This window comes from Schistocerca nitens, chromosome 5 (assembly GCF_023898315.1).
Source record: "Schistocerca nitens isolate TAMUIC-IGC-003100 chromosome 5, iqSchNite1.1, whole genome shotgun sequence".
Taxonomy (NCBI): domain Eukaryota; kingdom Metazoa; phylum Arthropoda; class Insecta; order Orthoptera; family Acrididae; genus Schistocerca; species Schistocerca nitens.
Window position 1 is genome coordinate 709939233 of NC_064618.1, and position 26514 is coordinate 709965746.

The 26514-nt window shown below is 40.3% G+C and overlaps 1 protein-coding gene across 9 annotated transcripts in view; it reads left to right on the forward strand.

Moving 5' to 3' along the window:
* The window catches only part of LOC126260868 (MAGUK p55 subfamily member 7), a 266432-nt gene that overhangs the window by 38377 nt on the left and 201541 nt on the right, over positions 1 to 26514 (forward strand). For all 9 annotated transcript variants that reach the window (XM_049958291.1, XM_049958294.1, XM_049958296.1 and 6 more), the window contains exon 4: positions 8465 to 8596. In XM_049958291.1, coding sequence (XP_049814248.1) covers positions 8465 to 8596 — 132 coding nt within the window. The remainder of the gene's footprint in view (positions 1 to 8464; positions 8597 to 26514) is intronic.

Genomic DNA, 26514 nt, shown 5'->3' on the forward strand with positions numbered 1-26514 from the left:
GGTAAGGGTCCGTGAGTGTTGGTAAGCAATACCCAAGAATCAGTCTTACAAGTATTTTGTAATCCACTTCCTTCATGGATGAATTACACTTCTGTATGCTTCCCCCGATTAATATCAATCTGTTATCTACTTTTCTTACAATCAATTTTATCTGGTCATTCCACTTCCTTCATGTCATTCTTATTGGCTACAACTAGGTATCTATGACTGGTATTGTTTCCTGTGATGTATCACCGGTAGTGTAATCAATAGCCAGTCTCTGCACCAGTCGTCGATCTTCTTCTGGTCTTCCTGCATTTCACTACAGTCTTCATATAGGCAACAACATTGTGAACAGTGTCATGGAGCTTCTGACATTAACCAACAGAACATTTCTGTATTTTGTAAACAGTAATGGCTGTACGACATTCATTTGGGGTGCTCCTAAATTAACTTTACATCTGTTGATTCTGCCCATAAAAAATAGTTAATTGAGTTCTGTTGGCTGGATGTCGCAAATTTGGTCCAATACTCAGCAAACTTGTATTTTTTATGCTAAATGACAACGTGGAGCTGTATCAGGTGCCTTCCAGACACCAATGAATACAGCATCAACCTGGGCACCTTTGTCTGTGGTGCTCTGGAGTTCATGGATGGATGGAGTAAGCTGCATTTTGCAAGACTTCTGTTTACAGAATCCATTTTGATTTTTCAGAGGAGATTTTTGTCATCTAACAGATTCTAAGCTTCTCCATTTGATAGATCGGATCAAGAAATCTGCGCTTGAGATGGTCAGACAGTCAACAGAACCTCTAATTTAGGACTTCTGCACGTCTCCAAATTAGATGATATGAGTTGATTTTAGCTGCTATAAATTACCAGCTTTGCTTCCAACTACCAAGTGAAGATAACCATCTTCATCTTCAGAAAGCCGTCAAAGTTAGCTAAAGCTTTCTCAGATAACAGGCAGCAAAAGCAGCCAGTTGCTTCCAGTGTAATCAACAGCTGCTGATAGTGCCTCCTTCACATTTCAAACGGGACCTTTGGCAATGATATGTAGCCTTCACTGATCTTTCTTGCCAATATGGAGTTATTTACAAAGGAGATCCATCGCTTGCCTAACACTGGAGTGCCTGGTAAAAAGCAATGTGTGTCTTTATGAAAATCTGGATTTTGCTGGAAAGTTGCCAGAGTTCCATCACATGATGTGGCTTAGCTCCCTAATCAGTAGCAGTTGTTCAGGCAAACAGTGAAAGACATTCAGCCAGTACCTGCACTTGTATTCTGCCCAGATATCTGCAGCCCCATCACTATCCACCATTCACTTTTGGGTGAAGATAAAGCAGCAAGGTCAAGTACATAAATAGGCTAGGCAGCCTCTGGGAAGTCAGATTGTGCATAAGGCATCTGCGATGCCAGTCGGGTATCCCAGAGGTGTGAGGTTAGCAGCCAAAGGCAGCAGCGTGAAGTTTGTTGACTATGGCCAGTGGAACTAAGAGTTATTTTTCAGAGTGCAGCTAATTCCTCTGCATGTTTTGCTGGACATATTAATAATCAAGCAGTGGAATAATCTAAAGAACTGATGGCATATGACAAAATTAGTAATCTAAACACTGTATGGAAACCAAATACTGTCGCTGCTGCAAATGACACTTCCGAACCCCATAACTGTGTAAACTGACACACTACAAAGCCAGGTTTTCAATGGTCATTGATCTGTTTGATTTGGATGCTAATGGTGGATATGATAAAGTAAAGCTACAGTAGAAATTCTTAAGCTTGAGCTTAGATTTATAAATGCACAAATGAGGGAATTAGCTAATGTCAAATGTGATGCAGTTGGACAGAGGAACTAAAGTTCCTAAAGAAAAGTCTAAAACACAATTTTGCAACTCATTCTTTATTGGAAAAACTCAGCTTAAAACAGACACATAAAAGTCTTATAGCTGAGCAGAGGACCTAATAAACTGTGTAGGTAATACTATGAAATCAGTTGCTTAAATGAGAATTATGTCTACAGACAAGTAGATTACTGGACGCAGAAGAGAGCAAGAGAGAAATACTTCCCAACAAGTTGACAGTAAGTAAACACTTTAGCTTATAGTTTAGTAACATGATAGGGCTGTGTTCTTTCAGAGCCAAGGAGAGTTTGCAGAAAAGATTTGATTTATTTTGGAAAAAAAAAAGCTGACAGAAATGTAAAAAGTATCTACATTATGTTTCCAGTGGCATATCGAAGAAATCAAACAGATTCCTGCTCTCGCGCAGAAAAGTAAACTGTGATGTAACCAAGTGAGTATATAGTTATCAACAAAATTCATCAGCCCCAGTGGTACAAAATGTAAACTTGGGAAATATACAGGTATACAAACTGAACAAAATCTGTTAAAAACTTCAGGAAGTTCATACAAAATGGAGAATAACTGAATCAGAAAAAGAATTAAAAATGGAGGTTTACAAATACCCTTGGAAAAAAATATTAACTTTCTTAAATGGTTTGCCATAAAGAATAAGTCACATGAAATACAATGCTCAGAGATATCAATAATAGTTTAAGTGATCGTATGACAGTTCTTTGGTTACAGAAACAGGACAAATCTGAATTTGTTAAGCATAGCTGTAGGCATGAATTGCAGAATATACACAACTAGCTCAAGGGAATAGATCATTAAAATAAACAAACAAACAAACCACATGTAAAGTCCCATATCTAATCTAGCGCTTGAAATTGTCCTGGCAGATCCATTGAATGCACAACTTTCAGGTCTGCCACCAGATACCGTTGTATAAATTATGCCACATTTCTTTGTAACACCTGCTTGATGTCATCAAGAGGTTACTGCTGGCAGGAAACATGGATACCAGGTTCTTGCTGCTTTTTGTATGCCCATGCTCCAGATATAAAATGTAGACTGGCAATGGCAAGGAAAGCGTTTCTGAAGAAGAGAAATTTGTTAACATCGAGTATAGATTTAAGTGTCAGGAAGTCATTTCTGAAAGTATTTGTATGGAGTGTAGCCATGTATGGAAGTGAAACATGGACGATAAATAGTTTGGACAGGAAGAGAATAGAAGCTTTCGAAATATGGTGCTACAGAAGAATGCTGAAGATTAGATGGGTAGATCACATAACTAATGAGGAAGTATTGAATAGGATTGGGGAGAAGAGGAGTTTGTGGCACAACTTGACCAGAAGAAGGGATCAGTTGGTAGGACATGTTCTGAGGCATCAAGGGATCACAAATTTAGCATTGGAGGGCAGCGTGGAGGGTAAAAATCGTAGAGGGAGACCAAGAGATGAATACACTAAGCAGATTCAGAAGGATGTAGGTTGCAGTAGGTACTGGGAGATGAAGAATCTTGCACAGGATAGGGTAGCATGGAGAGTTGCATCAAACCAGTCTCAGGACTGAAGACCACAACAACAACACAACATGCTCCAGAATGTCCATTTACAGTTTGTATAATCACAATGCATTACTAGGGGCTAGTTCCGAGCCAAAGCCAGTAGCAACCACATAACAGTGTCGAGCAGTTGCTCCGATGACATAATTGCAGAGTTATGTGTGATGTGCGTCAGATCTGAGAACCATATATTCATAACTAATCACCATTACATGTTAAATGATAAAATTTGGAAGAGGCAAGTCACAAGAGAGAGTATACAAAGATGCTGAATTGTATATAGCTGATGTGTCAGTTTGTAATTAAAAACAATGTAAATAAATTTCTTATGTTATACTGTATAAATTCATACACAGTTAAGCTATTGTTGCTGAGAAAAGTATTAAATGGTCCTTTACAAACAGCTCTCCATTGACTTCATAAAAAACAACAACAACAATAAATGCAGTTCTTTGCTGCACAAGAACAAACCACAATACTCGAGGAAAACTCAATAAATGAAACAGAGCGTAGTAAATTCTCATGGTTTTATATTTGTAGAAGCTGGGAATTTATTACAGACATGTTTGACTGTGTAAGCTCTGCAGATTTTGATTTATGGGCAGTGGCTACTTTGGAGGTGAAAATGTCAAAAAGTTGACTTACGAGGGGTGTTCAATAAGTAAGGGAACACTTTTTAAACCAGATTGGTTTTATTCAGGATTCCAAAATACCATATCATTCCCCACTCTTTTGGCCACAAACCCCTGTTTATTAACATAATTTCCGTTCAGTGGGACAACCTTACTCCATGTTACTGTGAGGACCTGCGTGCCCACTTGGTACCACTCTATCAGTTGACGTCAAACCTCCCCATCATCTATGTACTGCCTACCATCGAGTACATCCTTCATTGGGCCAAATAGATGGAAGTTGGAAGGTACGAGATCCAGGCTGTAGGTGAAGTTTTGTGAGCTGCTCATGGGTGCACAGACTTCTGTGAGATCTTGTATTGTCATGGAGAAGGAGAAGTTCATTTCCATTTTTGTGGCAACAAACTCGCTGAAGTCTTTTCTTCAATTTTCTGAGGGTAGCACAGTATACTTCACAGTTGATCATTGCACCTTGAGGGAGGACATCGAACAGAATAACCCCTTCAGAATCCCAGAAACCCTCACCATGACTTTACTGGCTGAGCGTGTGGCTTTGAACTATTCCTTGTGAGGAGATTTGGTGTGGCACCACTCCATGGATTGCCATTTTATATCCTGTTGGAAGTGATGAACCAATGTGTCATGTGATGACATTCGACAAGAAATTGTCTCGATCAACCCCGTAATGCACAAGCAATTCCGCAGAGATGGTTCTTTGTTGCTCTTTATGGTTGTCTGGTAGACGGTGAGGAAAGCAGTGGGCATTAACTTTAGAGTACCCCAACTGGTGGACGGAGTGTCAGCATTACCAACAGAGACATACAGTTGTGCGGCGATGTGTTTAATTGTGATCCATCGATCACCTCAAATGAGAGTGTCCAACACTCCAGGAGTCACGGCTGTGTGTGGCCGGTTGGCATCTGAGAGATCGGACAGGTTTGTGTGACCTTGGTGCTGTGATAATAACAGACAACTCCACCAACCACTCACTGTGCTTTTGTTCACTGCCATGTCTCCGTAGACAATCTGCAAGTGCCTTTGAATGTTTGTGATGCTCTGGTTTTCCACCAAAAGAAACTCAATGACAGCTCTCTTCTTGGAATGCACCTCTGTTACAGATACCATTTTGAAGGCTATATATAGCGCCACATATTGGAACTTCATGAAACTCTAGGGGTTGAAGCATGAATATTCCACAATGTCTCACAACAAATTCCACAGTTTTTCAGCCGAAACTGCCTGAGAAAGAAATGTGTTGCATTACTTATTGAATGCCCCTTGTATTTTCCCCATTCGCATTCACTATTGTTTTGCGGCATCATATTGTGAGGGGAACTCTACATCTTCTGTTACATAGAAGCATGTAGTAATCGTAACAAGTAGTGCCCACACTAGAACCTCTTGTACACTTCACTGTAATCAGTTGAAAATACTGGCAATAGTCTCACAATACATATACTCCCATACGAAGTTTGTTGTCTGCCATTAAACACTGTTCAGAATCGACGGTAATATTATTTAATGTAATACTAGAAACTAAAATGATTTACACTGTCCTTTAGAGTGGCATACTTACCCAGTGATGTGAAGGAACTAACAGATAAAACTAACTTAACTAATGAACACCCTACAATCATCTTCTTCCTCTCCCACTCCCCGTTGCCTCCTCCACTGCCATCCATATACTCCCCCTCCACCCTTCCTGTCCCTTTGTTTCCCAATGGAAAATACTTTGATTGGGACTTACTTTCATGGGACAAGAAGTGATGTAAAGATAATGGATTGACATATGAGCTCTAGAGTTTGTGTTTGGAAAGAATGTGCCACGATGGCTGGAAAATGGCATAAAAGCCACTGTAATATACTCAGACTGTCAATCCTAAGGGCCCGGGTTCGATTCCCGGCTGGGTCGGAGATTTTCTCCGCTCAGTGACTGGGTGTTGTGTTTTCACTAATCATCATCATTTCATCTCCATCAATGCGCAAGTCGCCGAAGTGGCGTCAACTCGAAAGACTTGCACCAGGCGAGCGGTCTACCCGACGGGAGGCCCTTGTCACACGCCATTATTATTATTTATCATATTGCGTATGATAAAAGACAATCAAGATTCAAAATGAAAACTACAAATTATTCTTCTGGAACTGTTATGAATAGAGCAATAACAATGTGGTGTAGATACCTGTGTAACAGAAGTTTGTACCTTTTCAACATTACCCACGTAGATGGTCTTTCATAATGTTAAATGCTTTATACACTTGAAGTGTGTGTCAACATTGATTGAAATCTTTGTCTGATTTTGCAGATCAACTTTTGAATTAGTCAAATAATGGTTGCATGTTAGTACTTGTGTGGCATTTTTGTGTGCCTGCAGCCTCTTGAAATAGGAAATCAACTATCTACACATTATGAGAGGTGTTTTAGAAGGAATATTAGACACGATTGTGTCAACAAATTTATGACAGAGAACTTTTATATTAAAATAGTTTGTAGGAAGTTAGCATTTAATTTTGTTTCATAATTTTGAGGATTCACTATTCTTCTCAAAACTGGGTGTAGTTGGCATCAGGGAGTATTCACAGTCCTTAGTTGTACGAAACTGCCTAATTTTTTTCAGTCTGCAGATCACTGCTTTTTTCAAGTTACCTGTTTCAGGCAATGTCATCCATGTTCAGATCATATGCTATAGTTACAGAGTAACCTATTATAAAGGGACTGTCAGCCCATCTGAAGATGGGTGACATTGCCCAAAACAAATGATTTGGTAGCAAAAACCAATTCCCTGTGCTGTTTTTCATTAGCAACCAAGTTTTTCTATATCTATGGCTATATCTACATTTTACGTCACTCTGCTTTGAACTGTAGGTGAGTTGTGAAAGTTTCTCTTAAGTGTTGTTGTTTGGTTGTGGGTGGTCCAGTTCGTCTGGAATTGGTATTTATGTCTAGTCTACAGTTTACAGTAATATTTTTGAAATAGTTATAAGAAGAGACTTTTGTATGATGTTTAGCTATTAACTTTACAGAATAAATCTCAGTGGCAATTTCTTGGGGTAAATATTTCTTTGATTTTTATTGAAATACTCCAGAAAATTATCATGTAAGAGGATGATTAAAAAAGTGTTGGCATTCTTCTCTGCAATCAGAGTAGTGGCAAATATTAACTGCAAAGGAAGCCAGATTGGCACTTTATTGATGTATATTTTGAAAGCATTCCATTGTAATCTACCTGGGCACAAAGAGATTTCATTGTTCATGTAGTGCCCCTTAATATCTTTTTCAAGGATCTACGATTCACAGTTACTTAGCTTTAAATAGCATAAAGCTCTTGGGTTTCCAACCTAGTGAGTTCATTGAAATGGTTTACTGCTTTGATGAATGTCACCCCCACATCTTCTGGTAAGTGTCAAGACAATATCTTGGTTATCCTTATATAGGCGCTCTAGTGTGGTGAGTGGGGGTGGGGGGAAAGGCCACACTTGAGTCCCAGTATGGTTAGTCAGTCCTGTGTTATTTTCCTCTTTGTATGTTATTTGATCTCTTCCTGTGTTAGTATTATAACATGGAACTAGGACGTGCAACTGATGTTTTTGCTATTTCTATGACCACCCACAGCAAAGTTCAGAAAGACGCTTAAGAAATATCTTAAAACAATCTACCAACCACGGCAGGTGATTAGTGATCTAGTTGGGTCAGTTAAGGATTTGGTGGGACTGTGCACACCTGGCATCTATAGCATTCATTGTGAGAGAGTCACGTGTTGTACAGTGGGCAGACACAAGGCTGCATTCAGCAATGCAACTGGAAGTGTGCCAGATGTATTTGCCTGGGGCACAAAGACAAATCAGGGGTCGTTGAACACACCTTGGAACAAAGCCATGTGTTTGATTTTGAATGGATGAGACTGCTCTGCAGGACGAGTAGACATTGGGACAACATAAACAGAGACGATGGGTACCAACTATGTTACTAAGTTGTGGTTGGGACCCATTACTGGCCACAATACACTGTGAGCACTCCTATATGAGAGACATCCATAAGGCGTATGAGGTGGAGTTTGATTGTCTACCCTGGGACTCTGGCATGGATTCTCACCCATCCCCACCCACCCTGTGGCGAAGGAAGGGTGTGCCCACCACACTGCAGTGCATACATAGGGCTAATCAAAATGCAGTCTCAACACTTTGCCAGAAGATGATGGGAGTGACACACATTGTGCCATTTTAATGAACTCACTTGGCCTAAAACCCAAGAACTTTATACGAGTTCCAACTCACTGAGAAAGAAAACTGGAGCATATTAAATTGTATAGATGCATCAAAGAACCAAAATTATCATAGGGAACTAGGCATATAGTTCATGAGTTAGCATCTTGGTGTATGTGGTTAACTCCTAAAGCCACTTAAAACAGTCATGGGAATTCCTATATTAAAAAGAAATTATGTTTTCTCAGGGTTTGTTATGTGCACATGATGCTGTGGCCCAGAAGGACTATTTCCCTCGTCTTCCGGAAATTCCATTGGAGGTTGATGAGGATGAAGAAACCATTAAGATAGTGCAACTTGTGAAGAGTAGTGAACCACTGGTATGTTTTATTTAAAATTTCATTTCTTGAGGCCTTTTTAGTGTTTACTGTGATGTTGACGTGTTGTTTGTAATAACAAGTTTCTGATGCCTATAATTTGAGTGTTTCAGTTATTCTGTAGTTTTGTGTAAATTAGAGGTTTTACAAAGTTGATGTTTCAGCTGCAAGAGACTATTGTCATATTATTAATTTTGTTAAAACAAATTATCCCTAAAGCCTGCAGTTTGTATTGATGAGAAGTATTATGAAATTTTGACTTCTGGTATTGTGATTCCTGAAAGCACCGTGGACTTAGATATACAATGCATTATTTTCACAGACTCAAATTGTCAATTCCTTTAACTTTAATTGCAGTTTGAAACTGATTTTGCGGAAGATGAAAGTAAAGAGTGTATATCAGAAGTGTGCTTCTTTTGTCTGTTGAAACTGCTAAATGTACTGTATGAAAATATACAAGCCCTCCAGTGTCAAAAATGTGAGAATTCACTCTGAAAGATTTGATAACAAGGGGATTTTGGTCCAGGCTCATACTTAATATATAAAATAAACAATAAAAAACACTAATCAGTGGAGAGAAAATAAGCTTATTTTGTATAAATAAGAATCATAGATCACTGCATGTGACAAGTATATCCAGTTTTGATAAACATACAAGAAAAATAAAGTGTAGCAGCTTGAAGATAATATTTTGTAGATACTTTCAACAATGTGAGTGTGTTAGAAACATTAGGAATGTCCTCATTTTCATGTTCAGGATAAAATTCAGTCATTGCCAGCCACATAATTAAAATGGAACTATCTCTGTGCAATGTTTATTGTTAAGATTAAAGATTTTAATGTAAATAAATATTGCAAGGTTTTTTTTACTGGAAGATTATTCATCTTCTTCTATGGACACAATCAGTTCAAAGTCAATACCGAACTTTTCAACTCTCAGAGAAACATGGCTATTCCAATTTAAGTCACAGATGAAGTAACACTCATATGTTTGTATATCTCTTGGTGGTAAGAGATCAAGAAGTGTGGCCTTATCTCTTCAGTCACATTAGCAGAAGAAAGGGTTTAAGCATACTACTGCATGAAAGTCTAGGTCTGCAATATAAAATTACAGTAATGCACCCATAACTAATAAGTCTCCTCTGCTAGCAGAAGAGTGTTAGTGATTACCTCTGTGCTCCTGACTTGTTTTGAAATAAATGACATAGACGTGACTATAGATCACATGTCTGTATGCGATTTAGGTCCCTGACAACAATGTTTCTGGTTAGAATACATATAGCGAAACAAACATGTAGCAAAAACAATCATTTCTTGATAACTCCCAGACCCAAATAATTCCACATCCTCCTTGCAGCCAAATACGCTCTATGTAGTTTGACTCTCATCCCAGAGATGCAAAAAAACTTATAGCAATTTTTTCTGAAAGTAACTGCTTTTACATATTCCGAGTTAATGAACTTAAAGGAAACTGTTGTGATGACATGTGAAGATAACTTTTCAGGAAAGCAGGAATTTGTATTACTTCACTAAACCGTTTATTATGACCTGCATAAATGAAAAAAGGGAAGTTCATAGGTGGGATGTGTTTTGTATAATGTACCATCATTGCAGTAATGGAAACCTTAAGTTGCTGATCTACTTACACTGATAATGACACAAATTATTTATAAATTAATTTATGTATGTATATTAGGAGAAAAACAACACTGATGTAGGTTCAAATCCGTGTCTGACCATCCTGGTTTAGGCTTTTCATGATTTCTGTAAATTGCTTAACCCATTGTATCACCATGTTGCAGGTCTTCTCTCTCTCTCTCTCTCTCTCTCTCTCTCTCTCTTTTTTTAAAGAGAACTAAACTCACAAAGTTGCAGTGCTCCAACATTCCCTCTTCTAGGTTCTCAGAGATTCTGCCAGGTATCTCTGCTGTGAGTATTTGTCCATTGTTTTCCAAGGATACATGTGTCTGAAGTCAGCTTTCTTTGAAATGCAAAAAATCAGCCACCGTATATATAAAGCGAATTTTGTAAGAGACAGAGAACTAATTATGGGAGCTTTCTCAAATAGTAGTAGTACGTCTGGCAAGCGATATCAGTATTATTATCTGTTTTTTGATAATATCTACGCATCAGTTTCTTTGCTGACGTACTTGCATCAACAGGAGCTCCTTAGGCTAGGTACTTTTGGAAGAAAGTGAATTCCATACTGTAAGTATCAGTTGTGAAGAATAAAAGAAACATGGATATTTGGTAGATTCTCTCGCTGACATCAGTGGAGCAGTTTATGTAGTTAGTAGGAGGGATAGTAAGGTAGCAACTGTGCCATCAACATTTGCAATGGAAATGTCTAAATTACAGGATCAACGCTATGAAAAATCTCAGAAAAAAATATATTTCCACTGACAGGCCATTGTTTATTGGAGAATATAATTGGCATGTGGGTGGGATGGAACTGATCGACAGTGTTATGGGGAGGTACCAAACAGTCTTGAGGAACAAGAGATGACGTGTCTGTACATTTTACCTTTTTTTAAAAATATTTTTTGACAGTATTGTAGGAAATTCATCATTGCTCCACAAATGTGTGCAAAAAGAGACAGGATATTCAGAGAAAAGAATGAATTTAGCAGAAATCCCATTTGATTTGGCAGAAGTACTGTGCAGTCTAAACACAAGACCATCTGGATGCAAAAAATCTTGAGCCTCAGTGGAAGAGGATATTCAAACAAAGAAACACAAAGGCCCCTCATAGTATGTTCCACCAAAACATATACATGAGGACTAAGTTGGTCATTGACCGATATGGGATGACAAAAGGATTAGGCTATGTACAGACTGTGTGTGAAAACTGTGGTGTTGAACTGTGTTTCAACAAACTCAATAATTGTTTCAAGAGGTTTTATATCAAGTAGCACATCTGAAACGGTATACTTCATACGTAAACATAATGCCTTGATGTCACAAGGTTGCAGACCTGCAACATACAGTTGTTTCAATAGAAATTTCATTCTTTGAAATAAATTATTATTTTTTTTATATTTTCCCCTCAACCCATGTCCGCTGAAGAATTTAATTTTAGCTACTCAAATTATTGATGTACAAAGGGTAAAGGCATATGTTAAGATGGTTTCTTTGCCCAGTTTGCTTTCACATTATTCTCTAATCAGAGCTTGTGCTCCACCTGTGATGATCTCGGCATTGATGGAATGGTAAACCCAAAACACAACTTCGCCTGATAATCTACTCAGTTGCCTTTTATCTCAAATATTTCACACTAAACATTTGTGTAACTTTCAATAGAACACTGTACACTGGCAAAGCCAAAATCTGTTTAATACAAACTTTAGAGTTATCTGGAATTTACATCCCTGATAAACTGTAGAAGGAGTGGCTATTATTTGGGAAATTTCCAGCTTCCTGCGTGACATCTACTGGCAACTTGTTAGAGACTTAAGCTACATAGTATAAAACTTTTTTTCTAAACCCTAGATGGCATACATAGTTGATACAGAGATTATTATCACTTATAGTATAGTGATAGTAAACTACATAAATTATCTCAAATTCACTCTAAAACAAGGTTATGGAGTACATGTATTGACAAAAGTTTATGAATTCCTAGATCCCTCAAGACTATTTTGGCTGATGTTTGGTTGTCAGCTTCACACAATATTCCTGTTGCACAAATACTTTTCTACTCTAGCTGCAACGTCCATGAAGGTTACCAATAGTATTGAAAGAAAGTATGCTAGAAACCCTGTCTGTAGGCCAACACAGATAGAGAGGTTTCTAAGTGAAAAAGTTGGCAGAACTGAGATATTTGGTTAACTTATCCAAGTGCCGGTGTCACGTCAGTTTATTATCCATCTGAATTTCTATGAACTACATACATGAAACCTCACCCATTGTGTGGCCATGTATCTACTTTTGGTTTTTATAAGTCATTTTGATTTGTGTGGAGCGCATAATATGACTCTTTATACGCTTAAGGATTAAGGGGCTCCGGAACGCCCTATACTTGCAATGTTAAAATAACGCTTATAAATTACATCTTTCCTCACAAAGTATTTGAGGTAGGAAGTTGAACTTTTTACAGATTATTTATTGGAATTGGGCTATAACTTAACACAGGGATTTTACAAAATTTTAGTTCAGTTATTAAAGATGATTTTTTTTTCAATTGTAATGAAAATTCACAACATTTTTTTGCAATTTTTTATTTATATATTCAAAAATATACAGTTTTTTGGAAAAAGGCTGTGTTAAATTATGCAGAAGGTACTGTGTAACATTTACTGAAAGTTTGAAACAAATATGTTTGGAAGTCCTTAGAAAACATGTAATTAGTATGAGAAAATAAAAGTTTTGGGAATCGAGCGACAAAGATTGGATTAACTTTTTAGTGCATTCCAGGTCCATAGGATGGATTGTCTTCATCCTCTGCAAACTCCTCCTCCAGCTTCCTCTTGTTCCTCCTCCTGTTTACTCTTGCTTGTATTTCTAGACTCTTTACAGCCCTGTCTGCAGCCCGAAGGCATTCCTTGTCTAAAGCAAGCATCGCTCGTACCATGTTAGAACCTATCTTCATTCCCATATTTCTAAATACCTTGCACCTTACAATGTTGCCATCATTGAAAGTCGCAACAGCATCATACACACCAAAGTGAAGTGTTTCTATTCCAACAAATACAGTCTTGGGGATTCTCGACCATATAACACTATTTACACTTTCATTGGGATTTTGAGTTTTTCCGTGAATAAACTTTTTCAACAGTTCAGGTGCTGCTAAGTCTCAGAAAATAGGTTTTATCACCTCCATTATTGCATGAGGCAGACTATGCTTATGAGTGTACACTTCACCAGTTAGCAATCCTTTGTTATATTTACACCAACTGTCTTCTTCTTTGGGACACAAGCTATGTTGGGGATTTTCATCGTCTTTATTGTTTACACTAATAACACATACCTTTGGCTTTCCAACATTTCTCCTTTTCTTAAAAGCCTTCAGAGGATTTCTAATAACTTTACTTTTACTCATTATTATACTTCAACAAAACAGAGACTCAAGAAACAGAATTAATTACGAATATTTTCGAGATAACGACAGAGTAAATAAACATGAAACAATCGACAGTCACACCAGCGATATATATTGAACCATCACACGTCAGCCACAACACATACTTTATCTCACATCACTAAAATGTACCTGATGAACACGGACGTTAATAATAACACCATTTGACAGCAGTTTAACAGCACCACAGTGGGACACGCCCATGTAGAACACATTTCAAAAAAAATTTAAAAATAGTTGTAGTCTTCAGAATTGAATAAATTATATATCTATTAAAAGGTAATAGTCTGCAGATTCAGAAAACGCAAAAAAGTAAAAATTTAACATTTCATGATTTTGAGCCTTTCCGGAGCCCCTTAAGCTGTTTGCTGTGAACCAGATATAAGCCTATTCCATTATTCCCAAGCTGTATCTGTTGTTGAAGTGGTTAGGCTTTTTACTGCATACTATTTTAATCACCAAAGATCTCAGTTTATGAAGAGTCCTCCAGTGCCCCTAGTAAGTTATTTACATAGATTGAGAACAGGAGTGGACCAAACACAACCTTGTGACTCACCATATTTAATATTTCTCCACTGAGAAATTAGCCCTATTTCTTTGGTATCTTATGTTAATGGAACACTGAATTGCTTCAATGTGTCCCTTTAATCTGACTTCATGGGGAACCCAAACACTCCAGTAGTAATTAAGAATGAGTCACACAAGTGTTTTGTAAACACTCCTCATTATAGATTAGCAACATTTTCCTAGGCTTCTCCCAATAAACTGAAGTCGACCTTTCTTCTTCCCTACTACCATGATACCTATCAGAAATTAACGTTGATGAAAGCGGTCAGTGCAATAACTTGTGTTGTGGTAGTTGCACACCAGGACACTCCACAGCCAAGATGAGAAATATCCCAGCAGTGCAGGAATTTGTTACTTATATGCCCCCCCCCCCCCCGAACTATGGACCTTGCCATTGGTGGGGTGGCTTGCATGCCTCAGCGATACAGATGGCCATACTGTAGGTGCAACCACAATGGAGGGGTATCTGTTGAGAGGCCACACAAACATGTGGTTCCTGAAGATAGGCAGCAGCCTTTTCAGCAGTTGCAGGGGCAAAGGGGCAAAAATTGTGCTGGTACTGTGAATGGCTGAAAGCAAGGGGAAACTAGAGCCATAACTTTTCCTGAGGGCATGCAGCTTTACTGTATGGTTAAATGATGATGGCGTCCTCTTGAATAAAGGACATAAAATGGTCCACCATTCAGATCTCTGGGTGGGACTACTCAGGAGGACATCATTATCAGGAGGAACAAAACTAGCATTCTATGGATTGGAGTGTGGAATGTTAGATCCCTTAATGAGGCAGGTAGGTTAGAAAATTTAGAAAGGGAAATGTATAGGCTAAATTAGATATAGTGGGAATTAGTGAAGTTTGGTGGCAGGAGAAACAGAATTTCTGGTCAAGTGAATACAGGGTTATAAATACAAAATCAAATAGGGGTAATGCAGGAGTAGTTTTAATAATGAATAATAAAAAAAAATAATGCTGATACGCTACTACGAACAGCATAGTGAATGCATTATTGTAGCCAAGATAGACATGAAGCCCATACTTACCACAGTAGTGCAAGTTTATATGCCAACTAGCTCTGCAAATGATGAAGATATTGAAGAAATGTGTGATGAGATAAAAGAAATTATTCAGATAGTTAAGAAAGATGAAAATTTTATAGTCATGGGGGACTGGAATTTGATAGTAGGAGAAGGGAGAGAATGAAAAGTAGCAGGTGAATATGGACTGGGGGGTAAGAAATGAAAGAGGAAATAGCCTGGTAGAAGTTTGCACAGAGCATAACTTTATCATAGCTAACACTTGGTTTAAGAATCATGAAAGATTGCTGTATGCATGGAAGAGACCTGAAGACACTGGAAGGTTTCAGATTAATTATATAATGGTAAAACAGAGATTTAGGAAACAGATTTTAAATTTTAAGACATTTCCAGGGGCAGTGGACTCTGTCCATGATTTATTGGTTGTGAACAGTAGATTAAAACTGAAGAAACCACAAAAAGGCAGGAATTTTAGAAGATTGGACCTGGATAACCTGGAAGAACCAGAGATTGTAGAGAATTTCAGAGGGAGCATTAGGGAACGATTTTCAAGAACAGGGGAAAAGAATTCAGAAGAAGAAGAATAGGTAGCCTTGGGAGATGAAATACTGAAGGCGGTAGAGGATCAAGTAGGTAAAAAGACGAGGACAAGTAGAAATCCTTGGGTAACACAAGAGATATTGAATTTAATTGATGAAAGGAGAAAATATAAAAATGCAGTTAATGAAGCAGGCAAAGAGAAATACAAACATCTCAGAAATGAGATCGACAGGAAATGCAAAATAGCTAAGCAGGAATGGCTAGAGGACAAATGTAAGGATGTGGAAACATATACAGTGTGTACATAAAGTCTGGGAACACTTTCGATTATTTATTGCACAAGAACCAAACATTGTACAGATACCATACATATGTCGTTTTGAAGAGAAACCCTGAAAGTTTTGTTTCATGTATACCGCCACAGCATGGTTTGGTAATTTGCCAATAGTCAGTGCTAGTCGCAAACATGGCGAGTTCAGGTGTGGAGCAAGCTTTCTGTGTGTTGGAGTTAGACAAAAACAAGTGTGCTGTAGCTGTTCAACAGATGTTTAAAACCAAGTTTGGCAAGAAGCAATCAACAAGGAAGGCCATTTACCACTGGCACAACAAATTTGTTACTACAGGTTGCTTGTGCTCAGCAAAGAGAAGTGGATGTCCAGTGTGAGTGAAGTGAATGTGGAGCGCATACGAGAGACGTTCATAAGGAGTCAAAAGAAATCAGTGTGTCGTGCATCCCGTGAACTCGAAATGGCTCCAATGACAGTGTGGAAAGTCCTGCGACAGAAGCTGTCTATGAAACCATTCAAATTGGAGCTAGTGCAGAAGCTCAATGACGCCGATAAAGACAAGCGTTCTGAGTTTTGTTCGCAGTTGCAGCAACTGAATGAGGAAGGGGGTGGCATTGTTGATCGCTTAATTTTTAGTATTGAAGCCACTTTTCACACTAATGGCAAAGTGAACAGGCATAATTGTCGAATCTGGGGTACAAAGCATCCACATGAATGCATTGAATTTGAGTGTGATTCCCCAAAGGTAAATTTTTTTGTGCCTTGTCACGTCGAAAACTGTACGGGCCATTCTCCTTCCCCAAAAGCACTGGCACTGGATATTCCTACTTGGACATGTTGCAGCAATGGCTGATGACTCAAATGCAATCGTACTCTCCATTCATCTTTCAGCAGGATGAGGCTCCACACCATTTTCATCGTGAAGTTTGTGGGTACCTGAACACGGAGCTGCCGCATCGATGGATTGGCTGTGCTACAAAAGGGGACAGCTGTTTCATGAAATGGCCTTCCCAATCACCAGACCTCACTCCGTGTGACTTTTTTTCTGTGGGGACACATTAAAGATCTGGTGTATGTACTGCCTGTACCATGTGATGTAGCAGAGCTCCAGGAGAGAATACGGGAAGTGACTGACACAGTCAGTGATGGCATGCATGATGGGACAGGTACGGCAAGAATTCGATTAATGTATTGACATCTGCCGGATAACTCATTTTTCGCATATTGAATGTTTGAAGAAAGAAAGGAAAAAAAAAAAAAAAAAACCTCTCAGAGTTTCTCTTCAAAATGCAGTTTGTATGTCATCTGTACCATGTTTAGTTCTTGTGCAATAAATAATTGAAAGTGTTCCTTGGACTTGATGTACACATTGTATTATTGTAGATGTTGTCTACAGGAAAATTAAAGAGATCTTTGGAGAAAAGAGAACCACCTGTATGAACATCAAGGGCTCAGATGGAAAACCAGTCCTAAGTGAAGAAGGGAAAGCAGAAAGGTGGAAGGAGTACATAGAGGGTGTATACAGGGGCGATGTACTGGAGAGCAATATTATGGAAATGGAAGAGGATGTAGTTGAAGATGAGATGGGAGATACGTTATTGCTTGAAGAATTTGACAGAGCAGTATAAGGACTAAGTCAAAACAAGGCCCTGGGCGCAGACAACATTCCATTAGAATTACTGACAGCCTTGGGATAGCCAGTCATAACAAAATTCTTCCATCTAGTGAGCAAGATGTATGAGATAGATGAAATACTCTCAGACTTCAAGGAGACTGTAATAACTCCAATTTCAAAGAAAGCATGTGCTGACAGGTGTGAGAATTACCATACTATCAGTTTAATAAGTCACAGTTGCAAAATACTATCACAAATCCTATACAGACGAATGGAAAAGCTGGTAAAAGCTGACCTTGGGGAAGATCAATTTGGATTCCATAGAAAAGTAGGAACACGTGTGGCACTACTGATCCTATGACTTAGGAGAGAGGTTAAGGAAAGGCAATTCTACGTTTATAGTATTTGTAGTCTTAGAGAAAGCTTTTGACGGTATTGACTGGAATACTCTCTTTCGGGCAGGGGCAGGGGTAGAATACAGGGAGCAGATCGAGGGGCACGAAAGGTAAATAGTGGTTGAGAAGGAAGTCAGACAGGGTTTTAGCCTATCTCCAATGTTATTCAGTCTGTATATTGAGCAAGCAGTGAAGGAAACAAAAGAAAAATTTGGAGTAGGAGTTAAAACCCAGGGAGAAGAAACTTTGAGGTTTGCAAATGACATTGTAATTCTGTCAGACACAGTGAAGGAATTGGAAGAGCAGTTGAATGGGAATGGACAGTGTCTTGAAAGAAGCAAAACAAAGATAATGGAATGTAGTCAAATTTAATCAGGTGATCCTGAGGGAATCCATTAGGAAATGAGTCACTTAAAGTAGTAGATGAGGTTTGCTATTTGGGCAGCAAAATAACAGATGATAGCCAGAATAGAGAGGATATAAAATGTAGACTGGCAATGGCACGGAAAGCAATTCTGAAGTAAAGACATTTGTTAACATTGAGCATAGATTTAAGTATCAAGGAGACTTTCCTGAAAGTATTTGTTTGGAATGTAGCCATGTATGAAAGTGAAACATGGATGATAAACAGTTTAGACAAGAAGAGAATAGAAGTTTTTGAAATGTGGTGCTACAAAATGGTGCTGAAGATTAGATGGGTAGACCATGTAACTAATGAGGAGGTACTGAATAGAATTGGGGAGAAAAGGAATTTGTGGCACAACTTAACTAGGACATGTTCTGAGGCATCGTGGGATCACCAACTTAGTATAGGAGGGAAGTGTGGAGGGTAAAAATTGTAGAGGGAAACCAAGAGATGAATACGCTAAGCAGATTAATAAGGATGTAGGCTGTGGCAGTTCCTCAGACAGGAAGAGGCTTGCACAGGATAGTGTAGCATGGAGAGCTGCATCAAACCAGTCTTCGGACTGAAGATCACAACAACATCTTTTGGTATTTGGTGTGATGGGTCTTTAATGTTTTCACGGGGTGAATATGTGTGACAAGTTGAGGGAGATCTTGTCAAGCAAAACTGCTTTTCCAGAACCACAGCAAATTAGATTTGATGTTGTTTCTTAGCAAGAAAATTACTGGATGTATCTCTTTCAGTAAAATTCTGCTTGCTCTTGAGTGCTTTACCATATATATATTTTGCATCTGATTATTGTTATCACTGCATAAAGTTATGACTTTTCATCCTGTTGCAAAAATGGTAGTTTGTGTATGACTATATCCAAAGTAGACGTAGTGTACAGTCTGTACTGGTATACACCTACCACATGGCAAGTTCAGACTTTGTAACACTACAGAATGGTTCACTTGATCGCAAATCCATACATATACAGATCTCACCCCTCCCCCCTTCTCTCTCCCTCTCTCTCTCTCTCTCTCTCTCTCTCTCTCTCTCTCTATATATATATATATATATATATATATATATATATATATATATATATACAAAGATGATGTGACTTACCAAACGAAAGCGCTGGCACGTCGATAGACACACAAACATACACACAAAATTCAAGCTTTCGCAACAAACTGTTGCCTCCTCAGGAAAGAGGGAAGGAGGGGGAAAGACGAAAGGATGGGTATACACTCGCACACACACACACATATCCATCCCATATATATATATATATTCCCACGTGGAATGTTTCCTTCTATTATATTCACATCATATATATATATATATATATATATATATATATATATATATATATATATATATATATATATATAATATATCTAAAAAGTTTTGTCTGCTTGTGTCTGTATGTGTGGATGGATATGTGTGTGTGTGCGAGTGTATACCTGTCCTTTTTTCCCCCTAAGGTAAGTCTTTCCGCTCCCGGGATTGGAATGACTCCTTACCCTCTCCCTTAAAACCCACATCCTTTCGTCTTTCCCTCTCCTTCCCTCTTTCCTGATGAGGCAACAGTTTGTTGCGAAAGCTTGAATTTTGTGTGTATATTTGTGTTTGTTTGTGTGTCTATCGACCTGCCAGCGCTTTTGTTTGGTAAGTCTCATCATCTTTCTTTTTAGATATATTTTTTTTTCCACGTGGAATGTTTCCCTCTGTTATATTTATATATATATATATATATATATATATATATATATATATATATATATATATATATATCCAAAGATGATGTGACTTACCAAATGAAAGTGCTGGCAGGTCGACAGACACACAAACAAACACAAACATACTCACAAAATTGAATTTTGTGTGTATGTTTGTGTTTGTTTGTGTGTCTGTCGACCTGCCAGCACTTTCATTTGGTAAGTCTCATCATCTTTGTTTTTAGATATATTTTTCCTACGTGGAATGTTTCCCTCTATTATAACCATATATATATATATATATATATATATATGTGTGTGTGTGTGTGTGTGCGCGAGTGTGCGAGTGTATACCCGCCCTTTTTTCCCCCTAAGGTAAGTCTTTCCGCTCCCAGGATTGGAATGACTCCTTACCCTCTCCCTTAAAACCCAAATCCTTTCGTCTTTCCCTCTCCTTCCCTCTTTCCTGATGAGGCAACAGTTTGTTTGCGAAAGCTTGAATTTTGTGTGTGTGTTTGTGTTTGTTTGTGTGTCTATCGACCTGCCAGCGCTTTCGTTCGGTAAGCCACATCATCTTTGTTTTTAGATATATTTTTCCCACGTTGAATGTTTCCCTCTCTCTCTCTCTCTCTCTCTCTCTCTCTCTCTATATATATATATATATATATATATATATAAAGATGATGTGACTTACCAAATGAAAGCGCTGGCAGGTCGATAGACACACAAACAAACACAAACACACACACAAAATTCAAGCTTTCGCAACAAACTGTTGCCTCATCAGGGAAGAGGGGAAGGAGAGGGAAAGATGAAAGGATGTGGGTTTTAAGGGTCTTTAAATATGTCTGCTTGTGTCTGTATATGTGTGGATGGATATGTGTGTGTGTGCGAGTGTATACCTGTCCTTTTTTCCCCCTAAGGTAAGTCTTTCCGCTCCCGGGATTGGAATGACCCCTTAAAACCCACACCCTTTCGTCTTTCCCTCTCCTTCCCCTCTTTCCTGATGAGGCAACAGTTTGTTGCGAAAGCTTATATATATATATATATATATATATATATATATATATATATATATATATATATATATATATATATATATCATTCCACGTGGGAAAAATATATCTAAAAACAAAGATGATGTGACTTACCAAACGAAAGCGCTGGCACGTCGATAGACACACAAGCAGACACAAACATACACACAAAATTCAAGCTTTCGCAACAAACTGTTGGCTCATCAGGAAAGAGGGAAGGAGAGGGAAAGGCGAAAGGATGTGGGTTTTAAGGGAGAGGGTAAGGAGTCATTCCAATCCCGGGAGTGGAAAGACTTACCTTAGGGGGAAAAAAGGACGGGTATACACTCGCACACACACACTTATCCATCCACACATATATAGACACAAGCAGACATATTTAAAGACAAAGAGTTTGGGCAGAGATGTCAGTCGAGGCAGAAGTGCAGAGGCAAAGATGTTGTTGAATGACAGGTGAGGTATGAGTGGCGGCAACTTGAAATTAGCGGAGATTGAGGCCTGGTGGATAACGGGAAGAGAGGATATATTGAGGAGCAAGTTCCCATCTCCGGAGTTCGGATAGGTTGGTGTTAGTGGGAAGTATCCAGATAACCCGGATGGTGTAACACTGCGCCAAGGTGTGCTGGCCGTGCACCAAGGCATGTTTAGCCACAGGGTGATCCTCATTACCAACAAACACTGTCTGCCTCTGTCCATTCATGTGAATGGACAGTTTGTTGCTGGTCATTCCCACATAGAATGCATCACAGTGTAGGCAGGTCAGTTGGTAGATCACGTGGGTGCTTTCACACGTGGCTCTGCCTTTGATCGTGTACACCTTCCGGGTTACAGGACTGGAGTAGGTGGTGGTGGGAGGGTGCATGGGACAGGTTTTACACCGGGGGCGGTTACAAGGGTAGGAGCCAGAGGGTAGGGAAGGTGGTTTGGGGATTTCATAGGGATGAACTAAGAGGTTATGAAGGTTAGGTGGACGGCGGAAAGACACTCTTGGTGGAGTGGGGAGGATTTCATGAAGGATGGATCTCAATTCAGGGCAGGATTTGAGGAAGTCGTATCCCTGCTGGAGAGCCACATTCAGAGTCTGATCCAGTCCCGGAAAGTATCCTGTCACAATTGGGGCACTTTTGTGGTTCTTCTGTGGGAGGTTGTGGGTTTGAGGGGATGAGGAAGTGGCTCTGGTTATTTGCTTCTATACCAGGTCGGGAGGGTAGTTGCGGGATGCGAAAGCTGTTGTCAGGTTGTTGGTGTAATGGTTCAGGGATTCCGGACTGGAGCAGATTCGTTTGCCACGACGACCTAGGCTGTAGGGAAGAGACCGTTTGATGTGGAATAGGTGGCAGCTGTCATAATGGAGGTACTGTTGCTTGTTGGTGGGTTTGATGTGGACGGATGTGTGAAGCTGGCCATTGGACAGATGGAGGTCAACGTCAAGGAAAGTGGCATGGGATTTGGAGTAGGACCAGGTGAATCTGATGGAACCAAAGGAGTTGAGGTTGGAGAGGAAATTCCGGAGTTGTTCTTCACTGTGAGTCCAGATTATGAAGATGTCATCAATAAATCTGTACCAAACTTTGGGTTGGCAGGCCTGGGTAGCCAAGAAGGCTTCCTCTAAGCGACCCATGAATAGGTTGGCGTACGAGGGGGCCATCCTGGTACCCATGGCTGTTTCCTTTAATTGTTGGTATGTCTGGCCTTCAAAAGTGAAGAAGTTGTGGGTCAGGATGAAGCTGGCTAAGGTAATGAGGAAAGAGGTTTTAGGTAGGGTGGCAGGTGATCGGCGTGCAAGGAAGTGCTCCATCGCAGCGAGGCCCTGGACGTGCGGAATATTTGTGTATAAGGAAGTGGCATCAATGGTTACAAGGATGGTTTCTGGGGGTAACAGATTGGGTAAGGATTCCAGGCGTTCGAGAAAGTGGTTGGTGTCTTTGATGAAGGATGGGAGACTGCATGTAATGGGTTGAAGGTGTTGATCTACGTAGGCAGAGATACGTTCTGTGGGGGCTTGGTAACCAGCTACAATTGGGTGGCCGGGATGATTGGGTTTGTGAATTTTAGGAAGAAGGTAGAAGGTAGGGGTGCGGGGTGTCGGTGGGGTCAGGAGGTTGATGGAGTCAGGTGAAAGGTTTTGTAGGGGGCCTAAGGTTCTGAGGATTCCTTGAAGCTCCGCCTGGACCTCAGGAATGGGATTACCTTGGCAAACTTTGTAGTGTTGTCTGAAAGCTGACGCAGTCCCTCAGCCACATACTCCCGACGATCAAGTACCACAGTCGTGGAACCCTTGTCCGCCGTAAGAATGATGATGGATCGGTCAGCCTTCAGATCACGGATAGCCTGGGCTTCAGCAGTGGTGATGTTGGGAGTAGGATTAAGGTTTTTTAAGGAGGATTGAGAGGCAAGGCTGGAAGTCAGAAATTCCTGGAAGGTTTGGAGAGGGTGATTTTGAGGAACAGGAGGTGGGTCCCGCTGTGACGGAGGATGGAACTGTTCCAGGCAGGGTTCAATTTGGGTAGTGTCTTGGGGAGTTGGATCATTAGGAGCAGGATTAGGATCATTTTTCTTCGTGGCAAAGTGATATTTCCAGCAGAGAGTACGAGTGTAGGACAGTAAATCTTTGACGAGGGCTGTTCAGTTGAATCTGGGAGTGGGCTGAAGGTGAGGCCTTTGGGTAGGACAGAGGTTTCGGATTGGGAGAGAGGTTTGGAGGAAAGGTTAACTACTGAATTAGGGTGTTGTGGTTCCAGATTGTGTTGACTGGAATTTTGAAGTTTTGGGGGGAGTGGAGCTGGAAGTGGGAGATTGAGTAGATGGGAGAGACTGGGTCTGTGTGCAGTGAGAGGAGGTTGAGGTTTGCTGGAAAGGTTGTGAAGGGTGAGTGAGTTGCCTTTCTGTAGGTGGGAAACCAGGAGATCGGATAGTTTTTTGAGGTGGAGGGTGGCATGCTGTTCTAATTTGCGGTTGGCCTGTAGGAGGATGCTCTGAACAGCCGGTGTGGATGTCGGAGAGGAAAGATTGAGGACTTTTATTAAGGATAGGAGATGACGGGTGTGTTCATTGGCTGAGTTGATGTGTAGGTGAAGGATTAGGTGGGTGAGGGCAATGGATTGTTCAGTTTGGAACTGGTATAGGGACTGATGGAAAGAAGGGTTACATCCAGAGATGGGAACTTTAAGTGTGAGGCCTTTGGGGGTAATGCCAAATGTCTGACAAGCCTGGGAAAATAAAATATGGGAGCGTAATCTGGCTAGGGTGAAGGCATGTTTGCGGAGGGAATGTAAATAAAACTTAATGGGGTCGTTGTGGGGGTGTTGTGAGGGTGACATGGTATTAGAAGGTGGAAAGTGGAACGTGAGGCTGAAGTGAAAATGAAAATAAAAATATATTGGGAGAGATAAAGTCTCCCATCCTTCATCAAAGACACCAACCACTTTCTCGAATGCCTGGAATCCTTACCCAATCTGTTACCCCCAGAAACCATCCTTGTAACCATTGATACCACTTCCTTATGCTCAAATATTCCGCACGTCCAGGGCCTCGCTGCGATGGAGCACTTCCTTGCACGCCGATCACCTGCCACCCTACCTAAAACCTCTTTCCTCATTACCTTAGCCAGCTTCATCCTGACCCACAACTTCTTCACTTTTGAAGGCCAAACATATCAACAATTAAAGGGAACAGCCATGAGTACCAGGATGGCCCCCTCGTACGCCAACCTATTCATGGGTCGCTTAGAGGAAGCCTTCTTGGTTACCCAGGCCTGCCAACCCAAAGTTTGGTACAGATTTATTGATGACATCTTCATAATCTGGACTCACAGTGAAGAACAACTCCGGAATTTCCTCTCCAACCTCAACTCCTTTGGTTCCATCAGATTCACCTGGTCCTACTCCAAATCCCATGCCACTTTCCTTGACGTTGACCTCCATCTGTCCAATGGCCAGCTTCACACATCCGTCCACATCAAACCCACCAACAAGCAACAGTACCTCCATTATGACAGCTGCCACCTATTCCACATCAAACGGTCTCTTCCCTACAGCCTAGGTCTTCGTGGCAAACGAATCTGCTCCAGTCCGGAATCCCTGAACCATTACACCAACAACCTGACAACAGCTTTCGCATCCCGCAACTACCCTCCCGACCTGGTATAGAAGCAAATAACCAGAGCCACTTCCTCATCCCCTCAAACCCGCAACCTCCCACAGAAGAACTACAAAAATGCCCCACTTGTGACAGGATACTTTCCGGGACTGGATCAGACTCTGAATGTGGCTCTCCAGCAGGGATACGATTTCCTCAAATCCTGCCCTGAATTGAGATCCATCCTTCATGAAATCCTCCCCACTCCACCAAGAGTGTCTTTCCGCCGTCCACCTAACCTTCATAACCTCTTAGTTCATCCCTATGAAATCCCCAAACCACCTTCCCTACCCTCTGGCTCCTACCCTTGTAACCGCCCCCGGTGTAAAACCTGTCCCATGCACCCTCCCACCACCACCTACTCCAGTCCTGTAACCCGGAAAGTGTATACGATCAAAGGCAGAGCCACGTGTGAAAGCACCCACGTGATTTACCAACTGACCTGCCTACACTGTGACGTATTCTATGTGGGAATGACCAGCAACAAACTGTCCATTCGCATGAATGGACAGAGGCAGACAGTGTTTGTTGGTAATAAGGATCACCCTGTGGCTAAACATGCCTTGGTGCACGGCCAGCACATCTTGGCACAGTGTTACACCGTCCGGGTTATCTGGATACTTCCCACTAACACCAACCTATCCGAACTCCGGAGATGGGAACTTGCCTTTCAATATATCCTCTCTTCCCGTTATCCACCAGGCCTCAATCTCCGCTAATTTCAAGTTGCCGCCACTCATACCTCACCTGTCATTCAACAACATCTTTGCCTCTGCACTTCCGCCTCGACTGACATCTCTGTCCAAACTCTTTGCCTTTGAATATGTCTGCTTGTGTCTGTATATGTGTGGACGGATATGTGTGTGTTCATAGTGAGTCAAAAAGGACTTTACAACTTTGGTATGATATAGAAATTTATTGAGATAACTTACAGAATTGGTGGATGTGTCATTTTGTAGCAAACAACTTCAACTTTCACATAAAAATGTCATGTGTCATTTTGGTTTGATCTGATTCCCATTTGTGATATGGCAAACATCCCACCAGGATCAGTTCCTCCCACACACATTGCAGAAATCGGGTGTAACTTGCACAACCGCAGCGTAGATTCGTTTTTCAGGT